This window comes from Lissotriton vulgaris, chromosome 6, assembly GCF_964263255.1.
Source record: "Lissotriton vulgaris chromosome 6, aLisVul1.2, whole genome shotgun sequence".
In the NCBI taxonomy this organism is placed as follows: domain Eukaryota; kingdom Metazoa; phylum Chordata; class Amphibia; order Caudata; family Salamandridae; genus Lissotriton; species Lissotriton vulgaris.
The window spans coordinates 1,658,111,630-1,658,130,377 of record NC_141694.1 but is presented as its reverse complement, the minus strand read 5'-3'; the positions used below and the strand labels follow the sequence as shown (position 1 = coordinate 1,658,130,377).

Here is an 18,748-nt window from a genome sequence, read left to right as displayed (position 1 = left end):
TTGGATTGGGGTTCCTCTTAATCCCTGGTCCTGCCATGGAGGTCGAGACCAATGTTCTTAAAGCAGTCTTTCAGCCGGGGCAATCATCCACTGAGCCCCTCTTACTTTTTAATGAGGTTCTTACGGACGATCTGTTGGGGGCATGGGCCAAAGCCTACTCTGGCCCACAGACTGAATATTTCACAATGCCAAAGCCCCTCCTGGACGACCCTCCATTTTTCTCTCAGCACCCCTCCTCTGGAAGCTTGGTGGTGTAGGAGTCTGCAGGTAAGATCAACCCCAACATGTTGCGAACTACTCCTCCAGATAGGGAGTCAAAAATGTTGGAGATATCCAGGAGAAGCGTCCTTTCTCCAACAGCTTGGCGCTTCTCTCTGTAAATGCCGGCTGCCAGCTGGGGTGCTTTTCCCACGTCTTTTTGCAAATCGGTGGCTCGAGTCCTTCCAGGTGCTCCTGAAGATCTCTGACATGTCCTCGCCCAGGTATACAGAACAGTTGCGATGCAGCAAAACTGACAATTCATTGTAGTTTGGACACCACCGATTCTATCGAGCTGGCTATTGGCACCAGTGTCGCCATTCTCTGCCACGCTTGGCTGTGTTCATCTGTTTTTCAGGCAATGTCCAGTCGTCCCACGTGGGTAGACAGTTTGAAGGGATTCACCTGTTTAGGTACAAAGCAGATTCTGCTCTTGAGCGGTTCAAGGAAAGTAGGCCATGGCACACTCCTTGGGTTTTTCTGCCCCTCCTTGTCAGCCACATCAGCCATGTTACTGCTCTTTTAACAGCTTCGGCGGAGATGCCCCATTCCACCAGCCAATCTAACCGCCACAAGGCACCCAGCAGTTTTACAGTTGAGGCATTGTGTCCACCACGCCGTGGTCAAGATCAATGGGCTACCCAGTGCATCACCTCCCTGCAGCCACACCTGCAAAACCCCTATAGCCGGCCATTAGCATAGCACAGCCACTTGATGTAAGGCAGCATCCAACCATTCTTGTCGGGTTGGCAGGCCATAACATTGGGCAGGTGGATTCTGCAAATTGTCTGATGGGGATATGTCTTACCTTTCATTCTGTTACCGCCATACCTTCTCCCGCCCTCCTTCCCTCCCAGGTAACTGATGGAGGACCGTCTTTCCGTTTTGCACAGAAATGCAAGTCCTAGTGGCAAAGGTGCTTTCTGGTACCCAAGAAGGATGGAGGCCTTCGTCCAAGTTTAGACCGGTGTCCTATTAATGCCTTACTCCAGTAGGAGAAGTTTAAAATGTTCACTCTGGCCCAGGTCTCATCTGCCCTCGACCTTGGAGACTGGATGGTGGTGTTGGATTTGCTGTACTCCTATTTCCATATTCCTGTCCTGCTAGTCCATTGCTCCTACCTGCTCTTCTTGGTTGGAGAGGCACATTTTCAGTTTGCTGTACTCCCCTTTGGACGAACCAGACCCTTTAGGTGTTAACAAAAGTGATGGCAGTGTTGCCAGCACACCTTCGGAGGTCAGGGGTGCCAATCTTCTCCTACCTCAATGACTGGCTCTTGAATGTCGGCTCTCCATAGCAGTCGTCATCAACCTCCACATAGTGGCAAACCTCCTGTCATTTTTAGGGTTCACTATAAGTTACCAAAGTCACACCTGACAACTTTCCAGATGCTCCCCATTATTGGAGCCACCCTGGACACTGCTCTGTTTGGTGCCTTTCCCCCTGGTAAAGAGTCCATGACATTCAGGCTATAAACCCAGTGTTTCAGCCTCTGTCCTGAATTTCATTGAGGTCCACTCTGAGGCTGATGGCATCCCGCTGGTCGAGCACGGTAGGTGGCATATGCGGGTTCTGCAGTGGGATCTGAAGTCCCAGTGGGCTCAACATCGAAGGGACCTCTCCTACCAAATTAAGATTACATAGAAGACTGTGAAAGATCTGCAGTGGTGACTACTGAAATGTGATTGGGTCTGCAGCAGACCCCTCTCCCTTCCTCACCCATAGCTGACAGTGGTGACTGATGCATCACTTCTGGGCTGGGGCAGCCACCTTGAAAGTGGGAGATCAGAGGCCTCAGGTCTCCGGCTGTGTCTCGGCTCCATATCAACCGTCTGTAGCTGAGGGCTATCGCTTGGAGCTGAAAGCCTTTCTGCTGTCCATCAAGGGGAGGTTTTTAACAGATGCTCACAGACAACACCATCGTAGTGCAACAAACAGTGCGGTATAGGGTCACGGACTCTGTGCGTGGAGGACCTGAACCTCTGGAAATGGCTGGACCACCAAGGGATCTTCCTACTGGAGAACAACTGGAGATCTCATTGAATGCATGGGTGGACAAACGTAGCCGTTGGCACCTTGCAGATACCGAGTGGCATTTACACCCAATGGAGGTGCAAGGTCTCTTTTGTGAATGGGTAGAACCTTGGCTAAATCTGTTTGCCACTGCCAAGTCGGTACAATGTTCGCACTTCTGTGCATGGGAGTTTCCAAGGCGTCTCTCGCTCGGAGATGCATTCCACCTTGAGTGGAACTCAGGACGTCTGTATGCCTTTCTGACAATAATACTCCTGCCCGAGTTCGCAAGAAGATCTGAAGTGACCGAACCCAAGATATCTTAGTGACTCCAGACTGGGCCTGGAGAGTATGGTATCCAGAATTTCTGGGTTTGAGCTTCTGTCCTCTGAACAGGCTGCACCTCTTGGAGGAACTGCTGTTGCAGCAGAAAGGTCTTACTCTTCACCCAGGTCTTCACAATTGCCACCTTCATACATGGAGGTTGTGCAGCGCCAGCTGAATGCCTTTAATTTCCCTCCGGAGGTAGATGATGTAATCTCTGCAGCCAGACGTCCTTTGACAATTATGTATACGCCTGTCGCAGGTACAGGTTTGTGCTAACTTGACCCACTCCAGGCCCAATTGTCTGATGTTCTCCTGTTTGTTCTCTCTCTCTCACCCGAAAAAACCTTACTTTGGGTACAGTTAGAGGTTACCTTTTTGCCGTCTCAACCTTCTTGCATTTACCAGATCAGCCTACATTATTTAAATTACTTAGGTTCTGATCCCCAGTGGGACCTCAATCTTATCTTTACATTATTGATGTGCCGTTCATTCGATCGATTTAATGGAAAACACTGGACGGAAACACCCACAGCTATCTTAAATGGATTGCAAGCAGACATGTTCTACCCTAAATATTTACAAACTCAAGATAATAAATCAAACCCAGTCATTACAAAGTACTGTAGACTACACATATGTAGTTTACAGTAAAGAACAGACATCTCTCACAGTATACAGTTCAACATAAATGTCCACATGAGTGAGAATGACATCTACCCAACCAAGCAACAATATCGGGGAACATGGCATTATCCTGTGGAGGGGAATTATTGAAGAGGATAATATCAAATTATACTCTTCGCAAGCTCCAGGCTTCTCGAGTAAGATCTTCCGTTTGGTGCATTAACTGTTTTGAAGCAATCTGCTTGGATATCACATTGGAAGTACCACCAATAATATCCTTCAGCATGAGAGAGGTGGTTTGTCCAGTGAGATTTCACCAGTCACACTGCACTGCAACTGTACATCTTGAATTTCAATATGTGTGCACTCATTCTTTGATAGCCACAAGACTGATGCTGTCAAGCTCAGCAAGTGCTGTTTTTCAAATTATTGTAGCCCCATCATCATCAATAACTCTCCCACCACCTGAATGCCGATGATGAATGTTCAACATCTGCATTGCTTCGAAGTTTTATGTCAACTCCGTCTGGGATAAAGTAACAATGTTGTGCTTGCATTACCATGTGCAAGTAACTTTTCCTTCATTGTTGGAAATCACATTAAGTGAAAGTTCACAAAGGGATAGTTTGTACCTTTTTCAGCTATTCAATTTTGTACCCAACTGCAGTAATTAGAAAATTAATTTCATCACTTCCTTCATTCATCATAGCACATCTAGCTTCAAATTTATGTGCAAATATATATTCATTGCATATATCTTTGTTATACTTCTAGGGATGTCATTATTATTATGTCTTTACTTCTGAGCATTCCCCTTCTTGAGTGTGCTGTGCTAGTGAATCAAAAGTGAATATGTGTGAGTAATAGAATGCATGGTTAGTCTGTTATTCTGTTCTGCATGTTTTGCAACTTGCAGTTCCCGAATTGTCTGAAATCTCTGTTCCCAGCTTATTCAGAATTCGTGGATTCTTACAATGGAGACCGAAGTTTACTGTCATCTAAAATGTACTAACTAGTCTTTGGTTTCCTGTAGAACATTTGCTGGAGTCCATGATTCCTGACTTTGCTCAAGAATTGGAGCTCTGTGGTAAATGTGAACCATTGGGATTTAACTGTTTATTTTATATTTCCAGATATGTTCTCATCAGCAAGCCTCCCGAATGGTCAGATGGATTACGACAGAAATTTCTGGAAGGCTTTGATGTCTTTTTGGAATTGTTGAAATGTATGCAGGTATGTAGAACAGTGAATAACTCCATATTGGTCAAAAACATTTAAGCAAATATTTGGTGTTGAGACTGGGCCATGAAATTGACAAGTTTATACTTGAAAAAGCTAATTTGATGTATTGTTATTACACACCTGTACACATTTCATATACAAACGTTCACTTTGTTTTTGAGATGAAAAAGTTTCAGTAAATTAAAATCTCAAACATTGTATGGCCTCATAGGGCTGTGTATTTATATGTGTGTATATATATATATATATATATATATATGTGTGTGTGTGTATATATATACCCACACACACACATATATATTTTTTTGCGCTGAAAAAAAAAACCATAGTTGAAAGTAACAATATAGATAGGTGAATTTGTCAGTGACATTAGCGTTTTGAACAAAAAAAATACCACAGAAATACACCAGTTATAGTTAGCAGATCTAACTATAACTTGCGCCCCCGCCATGCACTGCTTATGACCTAACATGTTACATCACTCATGAAATGTTCTATGACATAATTTGACGTAATTGATAACATTTCAAATGACATCATCCAATGAGAGTGTTAGTTTGTTTTACGGTGTACATAGTGATGGCTAACATTTTACTTTTCTATCTATGTGTGTACAGCCTGTGTACAGCTAATATGTGTAAGTGTTTACAAAACGCATGTGCTCCTAGTGCATCATAGGTTTGTAGAGGTATTGAATATGTTACAAATGTTTGCATTGAATAGTAACCATGTGTGCAGGTGAAAGTTGAACACTTGTGTCCAGCATGTTCCACACACGTTTTTAGGCTCTGCAGAAAAAGTTACCAGCAGGGCAAAGATTCTACACTCTACATACTGAGTATTGTAAGTAGTCTTGATGTATTAGACAGAATCGTCTCAGCATGACAATTTCTAAGTAAGATAGAAGACTATGTTCACAAAGTATTAAGCTATGTACATGTGCTGGTTTTGCTTCAGAAGATGGGCTAGCTGTAACGTTTTCACCACAGTATGAAGGCTGCAGGTAGAATAATCATTAACACCTTCATACATTGCTTAATTTAAGCGAATAATGTAGTTTTGCATAGGGTGTACAATTTAATACTCTTTAGCGTATTTCTTAAGAGAGTTTCACTGCCTGCAAATAATGTGGTACAGGGTAAACTCCATAGAGTGGATACTGTTTACAGTACTCATTTCTCTACTCATATCAACTTAATTTCTCAATGTAGGTTCGGTGACTGTCAGGGGTTAGATAAAGATAAAATCTGTCCATAGGAGGGAATTTGTTTCCGAACAGACATTCAGTAGTTTTAGGAACTTTGCTTTTTCTGCACAGTCTTCTACAGATTGAACACCATATGCAATGAGGGTTTCCTATATATCTGTGGTTAATGTGAACTACGCTACCCGTGATGTTTCTGGTATAGTCAATGTGGCATAACCATGCCTTTCTACACCCAAGGTAGTTGTTTCAGTGATTGCATTAATGATGACTCGTTTTCCTCTGAGCTATTTTGTACTTACTTTAAGAGCTCTAGAGCTATACAAAAGAGCTTGGATGATGTCATTAGTGATTTCATGTGTGGTGTCATTAGTGATGTCATAAACGATTTCATAGAACATGTCATGAGTGTTGTAATATGTGAGGTCATAAGCAGTGTATGGGAGGGGTGCAAGTCATGTTTAGCTCTGCTAACTAGAACTGGTGAATTTCTGTTTATTTTTTTAGTTCAAAACATTAATTTGTCTCTAACAAATTCACCAAACTATAGCATTACTTTAATCTTTGTTTTTTCAGTGAATTTCCTGGGTTCTTTTTAACATAAAGTAATATTTAATTACCATACTTAAATTCAATGCCATGCATGGCCTCCAGCACACTTTGGCCGTGAGTGACTTGGATTGGCAGCGGTGCATGGCCTGCAGCCCGGCTCTTCGGCCAATCCCCCCTCCATACACCCAACCCCATGTGTGGAGATGGACTGGCCTCTCATTTCACTCCTCTCTCTTATATGACGGGTTTGCGAAGTAGGACAGGAGGAAAGACTGACCTCTCCTTTCAGATCTTTCTCTCAGATGACAGGTGTGCGTAGTAGGGTGAGTGGATGGACTGGCTTCTCCTTTGAAGACTCTCTCTCAAAAGGCAGGTGTGCGTAGGAAGGTGTGGGGGTCCTCTCTCAGATGATGGGTGTGTGGCTGGACTGGCCTCTCCTTTTAGACCTCTCTATCAGATGACAGCTGTGTGTAGGAGGGTGTGTGGAGTGACTGACCTCTCTTCTGAGACTTCTCTCTCAGATGATTGGTGTGGGGAGGTACTGAGCTCTTCTTTCAGATCTCTCTCTCTCAGGTGACGGGTGTGCGTACTAGTTAGTAGGGAGGGATTGGCCTCTCCTTTGAGACCTCTCTCTCAGATGACGGGTGTGCCTAGTAGGGTGTGGTCAGACAGACCCCTCTCTCACTCACATGATGGGTGTACGTAGTAGGATGTGTGGATGGACTGGCCTCGCCTTTCAGACCTCTCTTCTTTGAGACCTCTCTCTCACACGACAGGTGTGTGTGCAGTACGGTATGTGCATGGACCTCCCTCTCCTTTGAGACCTCTCTCTCAGATGGTGGTGTATGTAGTAGGGTGTGTGGAGGGACTGACCTCTTAGCTGAGATCTTTCTCAGTAATGATGGGTATGCCAAGTAGAATGTGGGGAGGGACTGGGCTCTCCTTTCAAACTTCTCTCTCAGATGACTGGTGTGTGTACTAGTGCGTGGGGAGGGACTGGCCTCTCCTTTGAGACCTCTTTCTAAAATGAAAGATGTGCACAGTATGATGTGTGGATGAGCTGGACTCTCCTTTGAGATCTTTCTCTCAGATGACCGGTGTGCATTCTAGGATATATGGAGGGACTGGCCTCTCAGCTGAGACTTCTCTTTTGGATGGTGGGTGTGCTTAGTAGGGCGGTGGAAGAGCCTTAACTCTACTCTCAACTCTTCCCAGGCTGATGGGCATAAATAGTAAACTCTGTTAAGCAACTTCTCCACTAAGACTCCTTCCTACAGAAACAATGTGCATACCAGAGTGTATTCAAAGATCACCTACTCTTTCCTATTTTTCACAATCCCTGCAAGAGTCTCCCAAGATCATAATATTTAAAAAAGAATGAACCTTCTACTCCTCATAGTACTCTCTTAAACACTAAATCTAAACACTAAATCTTAATAACAAGCACCACAATATGCATTTCTACAAGCAGAGTGTATTGAGAACTCACCTACTCCTTTTTTACTATTCACAATCCAGCGAGAGTCCCACACGATTGTACATTTTTATAAAAAACAATATACATTTAATTTCATCACAGCAGTTATGCCCTAGAGACCTCATCTCCACATCTAGAGGGAGAGGATAATTTTTTACTGCTTTTTTACCTCATTTTCACAAGACCTGCAATTTTTCACAGTAAACTGTAATGGCGGTCATTTCATTTCTAAAATGTCAGCAGCCAGCTAATCAGAGCGCTCGCTCTCGAGGGACTTGCAGGAACTTTCATACTCCAGAGAGAGCATGAAGGCTCACTTGAAGAACAGGCCTGTTACCCAATCACAGGAACCCATTTTCAAGTTTTGCCTGCACAGCGCTTGCACTATGTTTGAGAAATCTATTTGAGAAATCTATTGTTTTTAGTATAAACCTAAAAGGGACCTCCTCTGTTTCCTGACTTCTCATTGGTTCCTGTGTGTGCCGCTTACTTTTCCTCCATTTCTTTTGGCTGTAGCATATTTCCCTGCATTTACCAATGCTTGTTCCTCATCTGCTTCTCTCATCAGTTTCCCAACGCCAAAATACTGTTAACATCTGCTTTGGTGGAACTATATTTTCATAAAGTTTAGCCTTTTACTATTGCAGCATATTTATATAACAATTTATCACCCAGAGAGATGAAGTGATTTGAATAGAATCACAGGATGTTCCGCGGCACCTCTGAGACTTGAACCGGGATCCCCAGCTCGAGTCAGCAGCTCTGGCTGCTGCACCACATCGTCTCCACTCCTGTGTTATGTCAGGGAGCTCTTTCCTTCTCCCAGACGATGAAAACAGCTCTTAATTTACTAGATGGGTGAAACTGATGTGTTACCGGTGCTTGTTGAATTTGCTCTTTCGTGGGGGGCTTGCGAGATTATTCCGCGTCGAGCCATCCAAATATCTATATTTTGTTGACCCTTAATATCTCAAAGGATCAAGTAAAACTGGCCATTTCTAACGCAAATTCAGGATCGCCTTTGAACCCTTGTCCACCCAAGCTCTTCCATTTATTATCCGGATCTGTGGCCCCCTACCTGGTTAAAATCTTCAGTGCTATGTTTAGCTCTGGTGTGCTATTAATATATCCTTTGGGTTGTCGTTAGATTCTTATGCTGTCTAAATCCAGATTGTGGTCTCGCTTTCCAACAAGGGGCCCAATTTGGACGACACCTTTCAGAACTGGATGAGTGCAGTGAGCCAATGGATGAAAGCACTTAATGGTTCGAGTCCTGTCTATCTGAAAGAAAGGTTCAGGTGGTACCATTCGTTCTAGCCCAGGCCAGGAACAAGGTAGTCCCCTAGTTTAAACTGTCTTTCTGGGAAAGTTGGAGTTTTCTCATGTGTGACGCTCAAAATTGGAATCATCCTCCCCCCTGTGCTGAAGGCGTCCAATTCTTTACTGTGTTTCAGGATAACTCTGAAAACCTGGCTGTTTAGCCATGATTCGTTCTGGTTGCTTATTTCACCTTTTACTGGCAGTGCCAGGACACCTCTGGGTATACGCTGCTTTTTTGTAAATTTAAAAGCAAATCAAAAACTTCTGAAAAGATTTACAACAAATCAAAAGCACCACAATTTGTGGACCAAGATCTAGCTTCCTGACGAAATTGGTGTAATTCCGTTTAGCAGTTTTTGCTGTAGCCCATCTTAAAGATGAAATTGCATGGGAATTTTGTGTTTCGAGACTCCCCTTTTTTTCTCGCCTCAAGCTTGATGGATCGGCCCAAAATTTCTAGGAAGAAGCTGAGGTGGATTAACTTGTTTGGGAAAGTTTTGTGAACATTCGTCAAACAGGGCCAAAGTTATTAGCAAAAAAACACAAAAACAGCAGACCTATCTAACTACAGTGGGCTAAGGGCCTGATTTAGATCTTAGTGGACGGGTTACTCCATCCATCCATCCGAAATATAAATCCCACAGGCAAAAATGTTAGACTAAAAAAGCTAGTCCTCTTTTAATCCCTCCCATTCTCGTGACGGAACCGTTCCGTCACGAGCCTCGGTTGGGCTGTGCTGGTAACAGAACGGTTCCGTCACGGCCCTCTCGCCGCGCCTGCGCTAACGCTCTGAAGCGCGGGCGGGGCCGTGACGGAACCGTTCAGTCACAAGCACAGCTCACCCGCGTGCCGTGACGGAGCGGTTCCGTCACGAGCACGGGACCGCCGCGCGCCCACCCCCTTAGCGCTGCGGCGGAATAGCCGCCACAGTGAAGAGGTTAATATATTATTGCATTACGATAGGAACTACTTTTCGTAATATTAGAAGATGCTCATTCAGTTTTTTGCTATAGAGAGAGACAATCTTGTTCTTAGGACATTTGGCCCTATAGATTTTCATAAGTAAAAATTAAATCTAGTATCTTAGGAACATAGTATAGTAAAGGGTCTGTAGTCCCGAGGGGCGGGCATTTTTAGATCAATTGTTTAGAACTATGCAGGCAGACATGGGCCTCAAATGATACCCATTTAGTTATGTGTTTCCGTTACAGCTCATGTTTGACGGAATTGTCTAGGTTGGCTGGAATATCTTTCTAGACTTTTTGCATTTTGTCATAGAAGAAGTTTGTAAAGTTTTCGTGTTTTATTTTAGATGTGTCTGGGATTGTTGTCTGAGGGCATTTTTTCCCTCTGTTTTGTAACATGCTTTTTCTATAGCTCATGTTAACTAATTCATTGATCTATTAGCGCTTTATTGCAGAGCTTGTCTACGGTTGTGGGTTTGCTCATGGGCAGAGACTTCGTAGGCAGGATTTGCAGACAAGACCCGACCTTTTGAGGAATCATTATGTGAGATACGTGTATGGTTTTCTTTGCAAATGGGGTCCATAGATAGGGTCGGTTTTCAACCTGTTGTCCAAACCCTGTGAGGATTTGACAGGTTTGACTTGTATCTGCCAGGTTTATTGTACTGGATATGCAAGTCTTCTTACCCTCTGCCTATCCTGAAGTGTAGCCCATCTCGGGGTACATTTCTACAGATACATAGCACCATAACCATAGGCTGATTACTATCTTTCCTGTGTGATAGTGGCTGATTGTGAAGGATTTGAGCAGTGCTGTAAACTGGAGATCTGAAAGAGACAATTAGTTATAGATTCCTTACCTTCTGAATTACCCCCAGGCGTCAGACTGGATGCAGAGAATTTTTTCGTCAGCAGTACCGCTCCTCATGGAAAGGTGGCATTGGTCCGCTCTTCGTTCGTCGTTGACGGGATGACGTTGCGGCAGCTACTTAAAACGCCGTCCTCGTGCGCTGATGTCAGTTCTTTCTTTTTCCACGCCAGCCAGCGCAGACCCGGAAAGAGTGGCACCATACTCCAGTCACTTTTTGGCTGACTTTTTCTCGACCTTTGTCAACATCGTTTTTTTAGTCCATCGACTCCTGCTGCACAAGGGATGCCCGGTTTCAAGGCATGTGGTTCTGGCTGAAAGCTGATCGTGGTGACGGATCTGCACCGCGTGTGCCTGGAACGCGACCATGACCCCAAGTCATGTTCTGACTGCCCGACCAAGAATCTGAAGTCTTTGCGGGAGCGGTCCCGAAAGTTTCTTGAGGCCCGGCAGTCTGCTCTGCGCCGTTCGAGGTCCCGATCAAGTGGGAGTTCGAGGGACTGGACACCACATTCATCCTCGAAGTCTTCGCACTCCTCAGGTTAGTCGAAGCACAAGAAGAAGTCAAAGAAGCATCGATGCTCTTCCACTTCTCCCTGTCCGTCGGCACGAGGAATGCAGCGGGTGCCCCTCCCATGGCTCCGCGTGCGAGCCCGAAGGGTCGGCTCTGAGTTTCCCTCCCTTCCTGGGACCTGGAGCGACCCCTGCCCAGTTTCGAGCTTTTTACGGAGCAATGCATGCCATCTTTGGGCAGACCGACTCCGTTTGCGCACCTTCGGTCCCCGGCTGGGGGCCCTGGCCCTTCACCGCCCCGGCTCTGGCCTCAGCACCACAGGGTCTCCCCAGGCCTAGATCTGGATTGGCGCCGATCGACCTCATATCACGGCCACGAATCCACAGGCACCACATCCGCTGCCGACGCCGGTAGTGTCCCCACCCGGCGTCGACCCCGGCCTCCACCCTGATGTGTATACGGAGCAGGACCGGTGTCGAACTATGCAGAATCCGGCGCCAACGGGTACTTTTGTTCTCCTGTTCAACCCTGGTGTGTTTAGGCCAGATTGGCAACCAGAGGAGGGTGAAGAGGACTGGACGGGGTCAGGTGACCCTTTATCTGACCAGTTTGAGTATGACCCGGACTGGAGAGAGCAGTTGGGGGAAGCCAGTGGTCTGGATACCGCCCCAGACCTTGGCATGCTGTCTCCTCCTACCGTGGCTATGGAGGAGGGAGCTTCTTCTGCAGTGATGTTGCTTAGGGTGGCTGAGTCTCTGAAACTCGAGCTGCCTACTTTGGCAATCAGGACTAACCTCCTGACAGACGTGCTTCAACCGGCAGCGAGCTCTTCGGAGCCCCTGCTGCCGTTCAATGAAGCCCTAAAAGACATCCTTCGGGGCACCTAGTCCTAGCCCAGCACATGGGATCCTATGGATAGGATGATTGCCCTACACCTCCGCCTGGCTCTGGGCGACCCCACTTTCCTTTCCCAACACCCCACTCCTGAGAGCTTCGTAGTCCAAGCCTCCACGACCAAAGGATCATTCCCTACAGCACCACCTGATAGGGAATCCAAAAAGCTGGACCATCTTGGGAAGATTATGTTTTCTTTCTCCAGCTTAAGACTGCGGTCAGTAAACACCCCATGTCTGTTGGGCAGTTACACCCACTCTGTGTGGGATATGGTAGTGCAGGTGCTGCTCCAGTGCCCGGAGGAGGCCCGGGCTGAGCTCTCCCATGCAGTTGCCGAGGGGAGAGATGTAGCTAAGTTTACTATAAGCTGTGGACTGGATACCGCCGACTCGCTGGGCAGAACGATTTCAACGTTGGTAGCCCTTCGACGCTATGCCTGGCTGAGGTTGACTGTTTTTTCTGGGGATGTCCAAGCTACCCTAACGGACATGCACTTTGATGGCCATCGCTTCGACGACAAGCAGACAATGCGCTAGAGTGCTTCAAGGACTCTTGGGCAATGGCCAAGTCCTTGGGCCACCTCTCCAGCTGTCCGGTGAAGTCTGCTTTTCACCACTTTCGTGGCTATGGAAGGGGTGCCCCACCATATCCCACCCAGAACACAGGCCGGCGCAAGCTTTCCAGCCCATGCACGGCCTGGGGTGTGGAACCCACCGTCATGTGTCTGGGGGCCAGTGTGCAGGTCAGTCCACCACCGCCCCCTCTGCAGCAGCCTCCAAACCCTCCTAGTCTGACCTTTCAGGGACACCAATCGCCAGTGGGCGGCAGGATTCGCCATCACCTCCCCCACTGGCGCACCATCATGTCAGACCGGTAGATTTTACAAATAATCCGTAGTGGCTATACCCTCCCGTTCAAGACTACCCCCCAAGCCTTGCCACCTCAGTACCATTGCATGTCGGAGGATCATCTGGCCCTTCTCCTACAGGAAGTTACGGCTCTGTTGGCCAAGGGAGCCATTGAGCGTGTTCCTGCCCCAGAAGTAGGTAGTGGTTGCTACTCCCACACTTTCCGGTGCCCAAGAAGGACAAAGACCTGCGTCCTATCTTGGATCTCAGGAACGTCAACCGATTCCTCCAGAAAAAGACGTTCAAAATGTTGACGCTAGCTCAGATCCTGTCTGCCCTCGACCCTGGAGACTGGATGGTAGTGTTGGACTTGCATGAAGCTTACTTTCACATCCCCGTCCTGCTGGCTCACCGGCATTACCTGCGGTTCACGGTAGGCCACGAGCGCTTTAAGGTTAACCGTGTCCTCTTTGGCCTTATCAGCGCCCCTCGATGTTCACAAAATTGATGGCGGTGGTCGCAGCTCCTCTGCGCACATCAGGGATTCCATTCTTCCCCTATCTTGACGACTGGTCTAAGTCGGGCTCGCCCCAGGCAGTCGTTTCCCACCTCCAGACTACGGCGGACCTCCTGCACTCGCTGGGTTCACTATAAATGTACTTAAGTCATACCTGATTACCTCTCAGAGGCTCCTTTTCATCTGAGGGGTTCTGGACACGCCGCAGTTTTGGGCTTATCCTCCTGAGCAGCGAGTCCGGGATATTTGGGCTATGATTCTGACTTTTCAGCCTCTATCTCGGGTTTTTATCAGAATGACCCTGAGGCTGCTGGGCCTCATGGCCTCCTGCATCCTGTTAGTAGATCATGCCAGGTGGCATATACAGGCTCTGCAGTGGGACTTGAAGTTCAAGTGGGCACTGCATCAGGGGAAATTGTCCGATTACGTTCAGATCTCAGAGGGCACTGCACGACATATGCAGTGGTGGCTAACGAACCAGGATGGGTCAACGGCAGATCCCTCTCCCTTCCCCAACCAGAGTTCACAGTGGTGACTGATGCATTCCTTCTGAGGTAAGGCGGCCATTTGGGAGAGGTGGAGATCAGAGGCCTCTGGTCTCCGGCGTGTCCGGGCTCCACATCAACCTTCTGGATGGGTGATCCGTCTTGCACTAAAAGCCGCAGGTGCATGATGGATCATGAATGGCGTCTTCACTAGGAGGGGGTGCAAGGTCTCTTTCAGCAGTGTGGAGAGCCTTGGTTAGATCTATTCTCCAACGAAGAGAACGCGCAATGCCAGCAATTCTGCGCATTGGAATTTTAAGACTGCACTTGCTAGGTGACGGTTTTCGTCGCGACTGGAGTTACGGTCTTCTATAAGCCTTTCGGCCTATACCACTTCTGCCCAGAGTGCTGAAGAAGATCAAGTGCGACCCAAGTCATTCTGTGGCTCCGGATTTGGCACGAAGAGTCTGGTATCCCGAGCTGCTAAACATGGCCATCGATCCTCCGATCAGACTGCCTCTTCGGGAGGATCATCTGTCGCAGCAGCAGGGGACGGTTCTCCACTCCAACCTGTCCAGCCTCCACCTCCTTGCATGGAGATTGAGTGGCAGCAGGTGACAGCTTTTGACCTGCCTCCCGAAGTCTGTGATGTTATCTTGGCAGCCAGGCGTCTCTCCACTAAGATGGTATACACATGCATATGGAACAAATTTGTGGCATGGTGCGCAGCAAAGGCTGTGGATCCCCTTTCTGCCCCTCTTTCTGGGGTTTTCTTGTTCCTTCTTTTTCTGGCGTAGCAGGGCTCTACTTTGGGCACTGTTAAGGGCTACCTCTTGGCCATTTCAGCCTTTCGTAGGCTTCCTGATCAGCCAACTCTTTTCCAATCCCCTGTTGTAAATCGCTTCCCTTCATAATGCCTCCGTGGGACTTGAACTTGGTTCTTACTTTCCTTATGAGCCGCTTCATAACTGTCCTCCCAGAATTCTTACTTTAAAGACTGCCTTACTAGTTGCCATCGCTTCTGTTCGCATGGGTGAGTGAGCTCAAGACTCTTTCTTCGAAACCTCCTTTTCTTGCGGTTCATTCGGGGAAGGTGGTCCTAAGAACCAGACCTTCCTTTCTTCCCAAGGTGGTTACTTCTCTCCACATTAGTCAAACCATCCCTTTTTCCACCTCTGCATCCTTCTAAGGAGGAAGATAGGCTCGACCATCTGGATCCAAAACGTGCGTTCATTTTATTTGGATCGTGCAAAATAATTCCAGGATGACCAGATTTTTTTCAGCTACATGGGCACCAAAAAAAGTTGGGCCGTTCACAAACGGACCATCTCTAGGTGGGCCGTTTTGTGCATCAAAGCTTGCTATTCATTGGAAAAGGAGGAGCCTCCAGTGGGGCTGCGTGCCCATTCCACCAGGGTGACGGCAGATACTAATGCTTTGGGAAGTTTTGTTCCTCTCAGTGACATCTGTTATGCAGCTACGTGGGCATCTCTGCACACATTTATAAAGCACTGCTGCCTGGACAGCCAAGTCTGGAGGGACAGCTTCTTTGGCCGTTCTGTTCTCCAGGACTTTTTGGTGTGAACTTGGTTCGCAGACCCACCTCCGGGGTTGGTATTGCTGGGGTATCTACTCACAAGGTAAGGAAACAATAACTAATTGTCTCTTTCAGATGAACAAGTTACTTACCTTTGGTAACGGTATATCTGTAAGAGACATAGATTGGTTATAGATTCCTTTCCGCCCCACCCATCCTGCCCGTTATGCGAACTGACTTCTAGGGTTAAGGACTTCCTTTCAGGACCCTAGTTTTGTGCACCAGTGGTCAGTGTCTTGCATGGCTCTGCGCTTTTGGCGTGGAATGGCATGTATAAGAACTGCCCATGAGGGCGCCGTCTAAGTAGCTGCTGCAAAATAATCCCAGCAAACCTGACACCAACGATGAACGCAGAACCTACCAACGCCACCTTTCGACTCGCAGAGGTGCTGCTGAATAATAAATTCTCTGGATCCAGTCTGACGCCTGGGGGTAATTCACAAGGTAAGGAATCTATAACTAATCTATGTACCTTACAGATATACAGTTACCGAAGGTAAGTAACATGTTCTTCTTGTTTGGCTGAGTCGTTAGCTCACATACTAAATGGAAACTTGACATGGTTATAAGATATGTGATCGGATTTCATTGTAGCCCACTTAGAGCACTCTTAATCTTCCTGGAGTTTAGGAACAGTGTACTACCTGACCATGGGTCCCTAGTTACTGCATTTTCCTGTACCAGCATGCCCGGCGTTAGTGCTCATCAGGGCATGCCGTATTTGCGTGTACCTGAACAATTCTGAGGGGGCCAATTCGTATTGTTGTTGAAGACGCTCAAAGGAGACTATTTCCCCATCTGCCACACATCACCCACTGTAGATATCCCAATATCATCCCATCGGTCAAATCCTTTACTGTTCCTAAGTCTGCCTAGCCTTTTCGTATCCCACAGTGGAGTGAGCTGGGTCAGCACCCCTCGCCATCCTAGTTTAGCTTGGGCCATATGCCACAACCCAAGTGTATGATCCAACGGTCCAATCAGTGCTAAGGACATTTTCTTATTGTGCAGGGGAGCCAACATATCCCTCATGCCAAGTTGTGCTCTGTCTGCCTTAAATGCCGGATCTGACTGCGGGACATGTATCCATTGATTAATCACTTTTAGCTGTGCCCCCCAATAGTAAAGTTGTACATTGGGGAGCGCTATCCCACCATTGTACCATCCGCGCACCAACTTGGCTTGCGCAATACGTGCTGGTTTATTACCCCACAGAAGGTTCGAGACCTGCGCTGAAATAGCCTTAAAGTAAGGTGGCAGCACTGGGTATGGCGTATTCTCTAAAACTTATAGGAACCGGGGTAGGGCCATCATTTTGAAAAGCGCTGCCTTCCCCAGTAAGGTCAGCGGCAGTGTTCCCCAGTGACGTATGTCTCTTTTGAGACGTTCTAGCTGTGGCTGCAAATTCTTATTATAAAATTCCCACTGTGACTAGATACCCAGATACTTAAACGTGCTTTCCGCAATCTTAAGAGGGCAACTGTCAGGAAGACCCGGCGGTGGGCCGTGTAGCACATACAGTATTGACTTAGACCAGTTTATGGTGTATCCTGACGCTTTACCATAAACCGTACAAACATTTAGTGGAGCCAATATAGAGCGCCTCGGCAAGGTCAGATACAACAGGATATCGTCTGCGTATAAGGACACTTGATCTTCCCAGCTATCTGTCCATTTCAGTCCCCGTATCATTGGTTCCCAACATATCCACGCTACCAGTGGCTCTAGGACCAGACCAAAAAGTAGCGGGGAAAGTGCGCATCCCTGGCACGTGCCTCTCGCTAAGGGAAAGTCTTCAGAAATGTGACCGTTGGCCACAACATGGGCCATTGGCTTGGTGTATAAGAGTTGAACCCATGAGCAGAATTTTGGACCGAACCCCAGATGATGTAACACTGCGAAGAGAAAGGGCCATTTGACCATGTCAAATGCCATATGTGCGTCCAGTGAGAGCACCACCGGCGGTTCATGCACGTACACCGCGGGTGCTAGCACATCATGTAGTCGCCTTAGGTTGTGAGCCCTCTTCCTGCCTGGCATAAAGCCCGACTGTTCTGGGTGTATGAGCTTTGACAGGTGCGGTGTGAGCCGAGTTGCCAACAGCTTCGCAAGGATTTTAGCTTCTGCATTCATGAGGAAAATAGGCCTGTATGAGACACATTGATCCGTCGGTTTCCCTGGCTTCAGAATAGCCACTATGGTGGCCGTGTGCTGGTCCGGCGGGATCTCTCCCGCCTTCAAACTGTCAGTGAACATATTCAATAAGTAAAGTGTAATGGAGTATGCCGTCCTCTTATAGAGTTCAACAGGTATGCCGTTTGGCCCGACAGCTTTGCCCGATTTCAACGCCCCAATGGCTGCTTGCAGCTCGTCCACCGTGAGGTCAGCCTCTAACTCCTGTGCTTCTTCAGGGGTTAACTTGGGCATGGCTAGGTCTTGAACGTAGGTCAGTTCCTCCTCTAAGGACATCTCCGAGTTAGACGAATAGATTGTCTGAAAATGTCGCGCCAGCGTGCGTATTATTGTGTGCAGGTCTGTTGATACCCGTCCCTCTTCCGTACAAAGCTGCGCTATCCTATCACTTTTCTCACTTTTATCTAGCCACACCAGTAACTTCCCAGCCTTATCGTCCATGTCATACACTTTGTGGCGCGTGGCCGTCAGCTGCTGTCTGGTCAATTCTGTTAGGTGTTCTCTCTGCTGTCGCTGTTTAAGGCGTAAGTTGTGGGACGTATCAGGTGTTGGGTCACTAGTGTATTGGGCCTCTACAGTTTGTAATTCGGAGTCTAGTTTCTACAGTTCCAGCTGCCCCTCCTGTGTATGTGCCATGATGGAATCTATGGCTTCAAGTAAGAAGGAGAAACCCTTTTTCTGAAAAGGGAAAGGTATTGTGCAAGCAAAAGTAAAAATTCCCTTTTCATATATTAAAAAAAGACTTAAGTCTCTAGGGGTTCAAGGAAGGGAGCGCAGGGTGAGCCAACAAACGTATCTAAAGTTGCATACAGATTGACAAATTCACAATTAGTTGTAGTTAGCCTTAATA

General features: G+C 47.2%; 1 protein-coding gene across 3 annotated transcripts in view; it reads left to right on the top strand.

The window, feature by feature from the left end:
- Positions 1–18,748, top strand: part of UBR2 (ubiquitin protein ligase E3 component n-recognin 2) — a 1,804,160-nt gene that overhangs the window by 456,555 nt on the left and 1,328,857 nt on the right. For all 3 annotated transcript variants that reach the window (XM_086927821.1, XM_086927820.1, XM_086927822.1), the window contains one exon: positions 4,356–4,455. In XM_086927821.1, coding sequence (XP_086783947.1) covers positions 4,356–4,455 — 100 coding nt within the window. The remainder of the gene's footprint in view (positions 1–4,355; positions 4,456–18,748) is intronic.